Source organism: Thamnophis elegans, chromosome 15, assembly GCF_009769535.1.
Source record: "Thamnophis elegans isolate rThaEle1 chromosome 15, rThaEle1.pri, whole genome shotgun sequence".
In the NCBI taxonomy this organism is placed as follows: Eukaryota; Metazoa; Chordata; class Lepidosauria; order Squamata; family Colubridae; genus Thamnophis; species Thamnophis elegans.
In genome coordinates this window covers 8,688,122-8,699,679 of record NC_045555.1, presented here as the reverse complement: position 1 = coordinate 8,699,679, position 11,558 = coordinate 8,688,122, and the positions used below count along the sequence as shown (strand labels likewise).

The window sequence follows — 11,558 nt, the reverse complement described above, 5'->3', positions numbered from 1 at the left end:
TGGGCCAGTCCTGGAGTCTGGGGAAGGCTCGGACGAGGGCTCTGCATTGGAGGCAGAGATGGGATCGAGGCCGTCTGGCAGTGCTTAGGTGCCTGTTCTGACCCCCCCCCCTTCTCCGTCCAGGAACGAACGCCGAAACCAATGTAAATGAGAATGTTTTTTAATCAGTCCAGACTCTCGTGGGCTGCAAGCCACATAAACAAAGAGATAAGCACTCTGGCAGCAAGTTCTACAAAACGTGGCAGCAATGCAAACAAACTCTGGCAGCAATCTAGCCTGCCAAGTTTGTTTCTTGTTAATCGTTAACGTTGACTTCTGCAGAAAGGCGTGGCACAAGCAGTCTCTTTTATAATCAGGAGAGGATCTTAATGAGCACCAGCTGAGCGTAATCACCTCCTGTGATTACGCAGATGTTCTTGACACCGAGTAGCCCTTTGACGGCGTGCATCCCGGAACAACTCATGGGTGTTTTCTGGATCACTCATTCTTGTCTCCTCCCCACTGATCCAAGGCTCAGGTGTCACCTGGTGACCAACTAGTCTCTCTGCGCCCTGCTTGGAGTCGGAACCCTGTCCAGCGTCCTCCGCATCCTCCAGGGCCGACTCATAAGACCCCTCACTGTCGGAGTCTGGTGGCAGCTCCAACGGCTCCTGCCGAGCCACAACAGGTGCCTACGGAGCTAGACAGCAGTGAGACAGAGGAACAGCTGGAGCCTGTTGCTAGTGTGCGCATGCGTACAGCTGCCAGAAGACAAGAACAACTCAGAAATCAGGGTTGACTTGGGAGTAAAGCCAGAGGTGGATGTTGATTGGCCCCTCCCAAAGGAAATAAGAGGATCAATAGCAATAGCAGTAGACTTATATACCGCTTCATAGGGCTTTCAGCCCTCTCTAAGCGGTTTACAGAGAGTCAGCATATTGCCCCCAACAATCTGGGTCCTCATTTTACCCACCTCGGAAGGATGGAAGGCTGAGTCAACCCTGAGCCGGTGAGATTTGAACCGCTGAACTGCTGATCTAGCAGTAGCCTGCAGTGCTGCATTTAACCACTGCGCCACCTTGGCTCAAAAGGGGAGTGGGCTTTTGCAGGAAACAATTCGTTCGCTCGGTCGTTCCATTCGTTTCAGGAGTGTGAAGATCTGTCCATGAATCTCAGAGACTCTGTGCCCAGCCTTTCCTTGCACAGCACCTCATTTGGGAAAATATTTACATGGCAGCTTTCCAAGACAGATAAGGTCTGTGCTCATAAATATTCCTTTGAAAGACTGTTTGCCAGGCCTTGGCTGAATGTGAATGAGAGGAATTCACATTTGTTTAATAAAAGGGGTTTTGTCGGGACCCGGACTCTGCCTCCTGCTTTTTGGGGAAGCCTCGGTCAGGACAAGGGCTGAGCCACACCATAGGATGTCACTTGCATTTGTGGCAGGTTTTACAGTAACCCCGTCCTTTCCTTATGGGCTGGACAAGAGGTATGGGGTAAGGGTGTGTTCACTGCATAGTGGAAAGCTGGTATATGGATTCCTTTAGGGCCTTGGTCACCCCTCTTTCATGCTGAGGAGGCAGAGAGAGGAGATGGGGACATCCCAGAAACTTACCATATTTTTCGGAGTATAAGACGCACCTTTTTCCCTCAAAAAAGAGGCTGAAAATCTGGGTGCATCTTATACACTGAATACAGTATTTTTTGCCTCCCAAAACCCTGCCTCCTTCACCAAAATGGCTGTGCAGAGCCTGTAGGAGGCTTTCAGAGAGGTCCTGGGGGCTGGGGAGGGCAGAAGGGAGCGAAAAAACGGGCTGTTTTTTTTTCTCAATTTTGCCCCCCCCCAGCCTCCAGGAGTACTCTCTAAGCCTCCTAAAGGCTACGCATGCAATTCTTTTGACAAAAAGTGGCCCATTTATGTGAAAAACGGGCCATTTTTGCCCCCCCCCCAGAGCACTCTACAAGCCTGCTAAAGGCTATTTATGCCTTTTTTTTAAAGAAAAAAAACGAGCCCGTTTTTGCAAAAAACAGGCCATTTTTGGGAGGTCTGCAGAGTGCAAAAACGTTTTTTTTTTAATTTGCCTCTTCTAAACCTTGGTGCATCTTATACTCCGAAAAATATGGTAGCCAAAAAACTTCTTTGAGGTGGACTGGTTTTTTCCCCCCCATTCATAGAAAGGCCCTTGTTGTGCCCAGATGCCCTCCCTTCTCTTCCCCCGCCCCCCCACACACCCATGACACGCGGGAAATAAGACTCAAACACAAGACCAGATGGCATCTCCACAGTGACTTTATTCTGGAACTAGAAAGACGGCCTGTTCTCCTCCTCACTGCCCTTTGAGTGTCTGAAAGGAAAGGAAGAAGGTCTTAGAGAGAGCAGGCGAGGGGCAAGGATGGTTAACAAGGGAGAGGTCAAACAGTGGCGCATTCGGGGTTATCCACCACCTCTTTCTGCAGCTCGAAATAGCTTGTCCGGGTTTTGGCACCGTGTCTATTATGATGAGATAAACCCCAGGAGCAAAACACAGCACACAGCACACAGAGCCTTTAGACAATTAATAGTGGTTTACCGTATTCTTCAGAGTATAAGACACAACTTTTTCCCTCCTAAAAGAGCATGGAAATATTGGTGCATCCTATACACCGAATAAAGCCATTTTTGGCCACCCGGAGCCCAGCTCCCCCATCCCATTTTTGTGAAAAGCAGGCAAAAGACGGGCCATTTTTTTGCAAAAACAGAGGCATTTTTGCCTTCCCCCAGCAGCACTCTGCAGGCTTCAGCAGGGCTGGGGGAAGGCAAAAACACCTCTGTTTTTGTGAAAAACGGCCCGTCTTCTGGAAAAACGGGAGCATTTTTGCCTTCCCCCCCAGCCCTTCTGAAGCCTTCAGAGTGGTCCTGGGGGCCGGGGAGGACAAAAACTTTTTTTCTTACTTACCTCTTCGAAATCTTGGTGTGTCTTATAAACTGGTGTGTCTTATAGTCCAAAAATACGGTATGTACAAATATATACATGGTAGATAAATCCTTACCACTCAGATACGGACACAAGGAGAGAAAGATACGGACACACGACGAGAAAGAGAGAAGCGCCCTCTAGTGGCCACCTATATATATAGACACCTCTTAAAGAGGTAAATGACTTGTGTGGACCCCACTAAAATCTTAAGGAGGCTACCCATGTATTGCTGAAACATCCTCATTGCATCAGCTTACAGTTTACAGTTTACAACCTTACATCCGCTGGCAGCTATTAAATCCTCATTACCTTGCTTAGCTGTATAGGAACTATGATGCTGTGGGGTCCACTCAAGGCCATCTAGAGGTTTCTTGATAGGAAAGGGGGGGTTAGCAGCCTACCTTCAGGATCCAGCTGTCGAAGGCAGAGACCCGGGTGAAGACAGTGGGCTTCTTCAAGGCGTTGCAGCCCAAACCGGACACGAAACTGGCAATCCCGTGGACGTACCACCGGCCATCATCACCCTTGCAGTTGAGGGGGCCACCGGAGTCACCCTGTTATGTGGCACAGAGAGTCTGTGAGCCCCCAGCATGTTTTTCCTCTTAGTTTGGCCCTGCCTTGCCCCACGGAGGGCGATAAGATTTGATCAAGGCTGCTCAGGAAATTGGGCAAGAGGAGAGAGCAGAAACCACAGCTAAACTAACAGCCACAGCCTCAAGGGAGTGTAAAGGAAGACACACACACACACACACGGTCTTCCCTGCCAGCTGTGATGGCCCGAGGCATCCACGGAAGGGCCAGAGGCCCTGATTTTAATCAGATATAAAAAAAAGATGTTGAAACTCTAGAAAGGGAGCAGAGAAGAGCAACCAGGATGATGAGGGAACCGGAGGCTAAAACATATGAAGAACGGTTGCAGGAACTGGGCATGCCTGGTCTAGTGAAGAGAAGGACCATTGGAAGCCATTTTAAGGCACAACAGGTTGTATCTTAACAGAACACACATCCCAAGCGGTTTTAGGGGTGTCTTACCCCCCACAGTATTTTTCTCCAGAGAGTAAGTCATCTGTGTACCAGAAGACTTACTTGCTCAAGGTGGAACACACACACACAGCTGTTGATAGCTAGACAGACAGACAGACAGACAGACAACAGAACAGAACAATAGAGACAGATAGATTGGCCCCAAAACACAGCCCATTTTTCTCTATTTGATCATTTACATTCCCTTTGTGGTGTAGTGCCTCCCACCATCCCTTCCTCCTTTGAAGGTTCTTTCCTACATAAATGCTGCTCTGTAGTTTTTATATTCAGGTGATATATATATAGGGGTTGTGACACAATACATACCTATTTCCCTGGCCTAGCTGATAAAGGAAGAGAGCCTGTGGCTTAGTGGCTAATATAACTGCCTGATATGTAATATAGCCCAGGTTTGATTCCGAGTAAGGGTATGGCTAGCTGATGAGAGCTAAATAGCTTGAAATAGATCTATACTAGTCTCCCTTTATTTATTTATCAGCACAAATGCAACACATATATACATATATAAGAAAGAAAGAAAGAAAGAAAGAAAGAAAGAAAGAAAGAAAGAAAGAAAGAGAAAGAAACAAAAGAAGAAAGATAGACTAGACTAGACCAGACAGAGGTAGGTAGGTGGGTGGGTGAGTGGGTGGGTAGATGGATGGATGGATGGATGGATGGATGGATGGATGGATGGACGGACAGATAGAGATAGATAGATAGATAGATAGATAGATAGTTGGTTGGATGGATAGATAGAGATAGATAGATAGATAGATAGATAGATAGATAGATAGATAGATAGATAGATAGATGCACTATATTGCCAAAAGTATTTGTTCACCCATCCACATAATCAGAAGGAGTTGTGAGCAATACTTTTGGCAATATAGTGTAGATAGATAGATAGATAGATAGGTAGGTAGGTAGGTAGGTAGGTAGCAGGGCTGGGTTTCAACCGGATCGCACCGGTCCCTGCGATCCGGTTGGTCGCCGAACCCGGAAGTAAGTAACTTCCGGGAACGGCGAAGCCCCGCGCCCGCGCGCGCCCCACACCCGCGCCCGCTCCTTACCCGGTTTTTTCGAATTTCGCGCTTTCCACGCATGCGCAGAACGCCTGCACGATCCTCCAGGAGCAGCTGGAGCATCGCGCAGACGCTAGTACGCATGCGCGTGTGCACGCGCGCACACGCGCGCTGCGTGCGTGCGCGCGTGCCGCGTGCGTGCGTGAGGATGCTGCGTGCGTGCGCGCGCGCGCCGCGTGCGTGCGTGAGGACGCCGCCGGCCTCGTTCCAACTGATCCGGTTGGAACGGGGCGAGAAACCCACCCCTGGTAGGTAGGCAGGCAGGCAGGCAGGCAGGCAGGCAGGCAGGCAGACAGACAGACAGACAGACAGACAGACACTGTAGATAGATGGATGGGCAGGCCTCAAAAGACTGCCCTTTTTTCTCTATTTGACCATTTACATTCCCTTTGCAATGTAGTGCCTCCCGTCGGCCACTAGAGGCCAGCATTCACCATCCCTTCCTGCTTTGAAAGTTCCTTCCTACATAAACGCTGCTCTGTAGTTTTTATATTCAGGTTTTCTTGTTTTGACATGCAGCAGCTAAGCTCTCCTGTAGGGCTTGCCAGAGCAGCCAGGCAGAGCATGTCAATTTAAGGAAAAGAAAACCGTGCCCAGCGGCGTTCCTCCTTCCCGGCGTCCACTTACATTGCAGCCAGATTGGATGTCTCCCCCAGCACAGACCATGCTCTGCTTGACAGAACTTCCCCACCAGTCGGGCTTCCTGCAGTGGTCGTAGTCCACCACGGGCAGGAGAGCTTGCTGCAGCTTGCTGGGCAGAGGCCCTCCAGCTGGGGAGGGAAACCGAGTTAGGCCTACCTGCCAGGCCCCACTGCAGCCCCTCCCGCCCCCCTCTGCCCTTCTGCGGAGAGCAGCACCCCCACATACTGGAAATACGTCCCCAGCCGGTGATGTAGCAAGGGTATCCGTTAGGTAGGACGGTCTCTGGCTCGGGAATGCAGCCCAGGCCGACTTTATCGTTCAGCTCCGCCGGGCGGGAAAGTTTCAGCAGCGCGATGTCATTGCTGGAGCAGAAGACAGAAATAGCTGTTGGGGGGGCAGGGGAATGAACGTGTTGTGATCCACCAGCAGATTTGGACAGTGAGGAGGTTGGGGAGAAAGATGGGCCAGTCCTGGAGTCTGGGGAAGGCTCTGATGAGGGCTCTGTGTCGGAGGCAGAGAGGGGGCCAGAGCCGTCTGACAGTTATCAGAGTCAGGCATCAGTGAAGCAGAAGAACAGCTGGAGCCTGTTCCCAGTGTGCGCATACGCAGAGTTGCCAGACGAAGGGAACAGCTAAAGAACAGGGGTCGACTTGGGAGGAAGGCCGCAGGTGGACGATGAATGACCCCTCCCAGAGGAAATAAAAGAGGAGCGAAAGGGGAGTGGTGTTTGCAGGAGACAATTAGTTCGCTTCATTGATTCCTGACTCTCCAAGACTCCTGGCCAAGTTTTGCAAATATCGTCCTGGCAGCTCTCCAAGCCAGATAAGGTCTGTGACTGTAAATCCTCCCTTGAAAGATTTTGCTGGAGGTGAATGAGCAGAATTCATAGCAAATTAATAAAAGGTTTTTTTTTTGGTCAGGATAAGGAGTCTGCTTTGTGGTTTGGGGAAGCCTCAGTCAGAACAGAACGCTGGAGGCTTTCCTTCCCTCCCTCCCTCCCTCCCTCCCCCAATGACGGACGCTTTTCCTTACCCGCAGGACACACAACCAGATTTCCAGCTGGGATTCACGAAAATGTCTTCGGGGTTGATGGGGATGTGTTGCTCAGGCCCTTCCTCGGTGGTAAAGTCATAATCCCCCAAGACCACCTTATAAGTACGGGATCGCCTGTGGAAGAAATCACCCAGCAGCTTTCAGAGGGCAGGGAAAGGTGCTCAGAGGGTCTGCATCCCCCCGGAGACCGGAGGGAAAGGTGACCTCCCTCCCTTCTTTGGAGAAAGAACCTAAAGAGGACCAGGGACTCCCAAAGGTGCTTTTGACCCAGATGACGGAGAATCCCTACAGACTTTTAGGACCAGAGTCTCTATCCTCAGAGCCAGAGGAAAGCCTCTGAAGGATGAAAGGAGAAACTGGCCCTAATCAAAGGGGGCATGAGAGAGGGAGGGAAAGAAACGAGGAGGGAAAGAAATGAGAAGAAGGAGCTAGAAATAAGAAGGAAGAAGAAAGCAGATGGAAATAGGAAGGGAGGGAGGGAGGAAGGAAGGAAGATGAAATCGGAAGGAAGGAATGAAATGAGAAGAGGGAAAGAAATGAGAAGAAGGAAAGGAGGAAAGGAAGAAGGAAATAGATGGAAATAGGAAGGGAGGGAGGGAGGAAGGAAGATGAAATCAGAAGGAAGGAATGAAATGAGAAGAGGGAAAGAAATGAAAAGAAGGAAGGAGGAAAGGAAGAAAAAAGATGAAAATAGGGAGGGAGGGAGGGAGGGAGGGAGGGAGGGAGGAAGACAATAGATGAAATCGGAAGGAAGGAATGAAATGAGAAGAGGCAAAGAAATGAGAAGAAGGAAGGAGGAAAGGAAGAAGGAAGTAGATGGAAATAGGATGGGAGGAGGGAGGGAGGGACGGAAAGGATGGAAGGGAGGGAGGAATGGAATCAGAAGAGGGAAAATGAGAAGAAGGAAGGAGGAAAGAAAGAAGAAAATGGATGGAAACAGGAAAGAAGAAAGAAAGGAGGGAGGGAGGAAAAGGGAGGAATAGAATCAGAAGAAGGAAAGAAATGAGAAGAAGGAAGGAGGAAAGGAAGGAGAAAATAGATGGAAATAGGAAGGAAGGAAGGAAGGAAGGAAGGAAGGAGGGAAGGAAGGAAGATGGTCTCCAAGGAGGAAAAGGAGAGGGAGAGGTTCCCCATGCAAAGCCTCCCTGGACTCCAGAGGGCAGGTGGGCGGGCATTGCTCCAGCCGTGCCCGGGACACTTACGAGATGCAGTGGGCAGCCGTCAGGACCCAGTCGGGGGTAATGAGGGACCCTCCCACAGGTGTGACGGAAGGTGCCATCTCTCTCGTACTGGAGGGAGATCTGCAGGAGGCCAGAGAAGGAGATGCTGGAAGGGTGGGGGGACATCACCCTAAATGCCCCCTGGTCCAGCCGGCTCTGCACTCAGGCCAGGCTTTCTCAGCCCCTCCTGGAGACACTGGGAGGGCAGCCCAATGGTCAGCCAGCCAGGCCGGGCTTGGCTGTTTGGCTTAAGCCAAAGCTCTTTGCCCGTGATGCCCATCTGGGGTGCTGGTTGGTCAGGGGACGGAGCGGGCTGCCTTACCTGCCAGGGCCAGCTGTAAGGCACAGCGTCTTCGCCATTCACCACTCGGCTATGGCCAGAGTAGGCTGGCTGGCCACACCCAGCGGCTGCGGAAGAGAAGAGAGAGGACTGAGAACCCGGGGAAGGCAGCCCTCTGAGGAGCAGGAAACTTTGGATCCTTTCCTCCTCCAAGACAAAGGGGAAGGGGCTAGGAGACCCCAGGGGTGGGGGAGAAGTGGAGGGATGAGTCTTTACCACCAGCCACCAACAGGACGCAGGAAATCAGCAGCGACAGCATCTTTTCAGAATGGCTTACAGGCCATCCTGAGCCTTAAATACCCCCGCAGCTGCCACAGGGACCTTGGGCGCAGGTGTGTCGGTGCCCGCGGTGCCCTTGGCGGAGTCAGACAAGGCCCGGAAAGCTGGCCTGCTCCCCAGGGAAAGCCACAGCTGGCTCCTTGTCCAGGCGAGGAAGGCCTGGAAGCTGCCAAGGCCAGGGGCTGAGTTGACATGAGGGTCAGGAGACATTTCCTCCCCGTTCTCCGTCCAATCCCTCCTTGACACTGGCTGATCCCCATCGCTTTTGGAACCCCCTCCAGAGGGAACGCGGTGGCTCTGTGGCTAAGATGCTGCGCTTGTCGATCAGAAAGGTCGGCAGTTCAGCGGTTCGAACCCCTAGCGCCGCGTAACGGAGTGAGCTCCCGTGACTTGTCCCAGCTTCTGCCAACCTAGCCGTTCGAAAGCATGCCAAAAATGCAAGTAGAAGAATAGGAACCACCTTTGGTGGGAAGGGAACAGCGTTCCGTGAGCCTTTGGCGTTGAGTCCAGAGGTGGGTTGCTACCAGTTCCCATCGGTTCCGGTGAACTGGTAGTGGAAATTGGGACTAGGTCACTGAACAGGTAGGGATGGCAGGCTGGCCATGCCCCCAAACCGGTTGCCCGGTCACCACTGCTGGCTTATCGTTTTTTTCATGTTCTGCGCATATGCAGAACAATTTACACTCAACTGCAGCAACCCACTCCTGGTTTAGTCACGCCGGCCACATGACCACGGAGACATCTTCGGACAGCGCTGGCTCTTCGGCTTTGAAACGGAAATGAGCACCGTCCCCTAGAGTCGGGAATGACTAGCATATAGGTACGAGGGGAACCTTCACCTTTACCTTTTACCAGAGGGAGAAAAAAAGGAAGAAAGAAGGATTTCTGGGCTGGCTCGCAGGGGATTTCCTGGCAGACGCAGGCGGGGTGCCAAACCACCCTGAGTTTTTCTCCTGCTTGGCATTAGATCCAGATGTGGCGGTCAGGACCCAGCCTTTGTCTCTAGAGGTTATGTAATACGGGTGGTGTGAATTTATTTTTTTTTGTGGCCCCAGAATGCCTCACTTGGCAAGCCTTGACTTAGCAGCGGATAATCTGGAAAGGGTGTGAACACCACATATGTTTTGTGTTGTGTGTGGTGTAATCCAAAGGGTGTGTTTCCTGCCCTGTGGAAAATTTGGGGGTGGGGGGTTGGGGAGCCCCCCCTCCGGCTCCTTATCCTCCTTTCCCCGTGTGGGAAATTCCATTTCCTGGCAGGGGCTCGTTTCTATGAACAGCTGACCGAAGCTCTCAATTTCGCCAGGGGGCTGTTCTGGCTGACACCCCTCCCCTCTCTAGATCCAAGATGCCCATGAGTTCAGTAAGGTGGGGAGGAGTGGCTTCGGAGTTGTTTGAAACGAGGGAAAACAGACCCTCTCAAAACTTCAAGTCCTAGAGTCTTTTCCCCCGTGATTCTGGCAAGCCCCCAAGTGTACAGGCCATTCATATTCCTTCGATACCTTCGGGCTAGACCAGGGGAAGGCAACTTGTGGCTCTGGGAGCCGCATGTGGCTCTTCATCCCTCTGCTGCAGCTCCCTGTTGCCGGTCGGCTCCACTATTGATAGGTCTTTCGGTTAGGACAGGTAGAGGAAAAAGGATGCCATGCTAGGAGGAGACTCTATGGTGGGGGAACTGGACTTGTGGTCAGGAAGAGGAAAAAGTACGCTACCCTAGGAGGAGACTCTATGGTGGAGGAACCAGGGCTTCAGTCAGCAGAGGAAAAAGGACGTTGTGCTAGGAGGGGAGGCTCTACCAGTGGGGGACCGGAGCTCCAGTCAGCAGAGGAAAAAGGACGCCACACTAGGAGGAAACTCTATGGTGGGGGAACTGGACCTCCTGTCAGGAGAGGAAAAAGGATGCTACACTAGGAGGAGACTCTATGGTGGGGGAACTGGACCTCCTGTCAGGAGAGGAAAAAGGACGCTACACTAGGAGAGACTCTATGGTGAGGGAACTGGACTTCCATTCGGCTCCAGAATTGAAAGAGGTGGGGCTTCCAGTTAGGACCTTTGCGGCTCTTTGCGTGTTTAAGTTTCTGATCCCTGGAATAGACTAAATGACCTCTGAGTATCTGCCATTCTGCACAGCTGTGTACGTGTACAGGTGGTCCTCGGACTTACAACCTTTTGTTTAGTGACCATTTGACAGTCACAACGGCACTGGAAAAAATGGACTTGCGACCAGTTTCACATTTAATGACCGCTTCACATCCCCATGATCGTGTGCCTTACAGGTCGGACCAGGGGTGAGTCCCAGCAGCCACTACTGCTGGTTCACTCATGGGCACGCAGCGCACGCAAGCGCGTTACAATAAAAAGAGTTCTGCGCCGCCAGGAGAACCAGTTCGGGGCATGGCCAGCCTGTGTCGCTGCCGGTTCCAGCAACCCAGGCCGTCAAAACCACTACCCGGTTCGGCCGAACCAGTCCAAACTGGTAGGAACCCACCACTGATTCGGACACTTGGCAACCGATTCTTATTTATGACGGTTGCAACGTCTTGGATGGGGTCACAATCCCCTTTTATGACTTTCTGACAAGCGAAGTCAACAGGGGAGTCGGATTCCCTTAACGACGGTGTCCCTAACATAAGAACCGCAGGGGTTCGCCGAACGGACGTGACGAAGAAAAGTCGTAAAACGGGGCAGGGCTCACTCACTGAGCACATTTCTCGCTTAGCAACGTATATGTTGAGCTGAATTGTGGCTGTATATTGAGGATTTACCGTTAATCTATTCCAGCAAAGAATAATCCCAATAGGACGAAATCTATCCGGGCGGGTTGGGTGGGGATATCCCAGGAACGACTTCGCCTGATGGGCATCGGTCTTCCACCCTGCCTTGCGGTGTCTTGAGGAGGGGCTGCCTCTGTGCAAGCCCACCCACCCAGATAGAGATATTGCAACTCCCCCCTCCCCCTCAATGGCATAGTCGCTTGCCCAAA

At 51.7% G+C, this 11,558-nt stretch overlaps 1 protein-coding gene across 1 annotated transcript; it reads right to left on the bottom strand.

Annotated features, from left to right (window-relative positions):
- Positions 1-2,251: 2,251 nt before the first annotated feature.
- Positions 2,252-8,558, bottom strand: LOC116518620 (chymotrypsin-like elastase family member 3B). Its single transcript, XM_032232137.1, is given in 9 exon segments — positions 2,252-2,324; positions 3,338-3,490; positions 5,672-5,814; positions 5,912-6,048; positions 6,719-6,853; positions 7,942-7,994; positions 7,996-8,040; positions 8,282-8,367; positions 8,516-8,558. Coding segments are annotated over 9 exon segments (813 nt in total). The 3' UTR covers positions 2,252-2,306.
- Between the last annotated feature and the right edge of the window lie 3,000 nt (positions 8,559-11,558).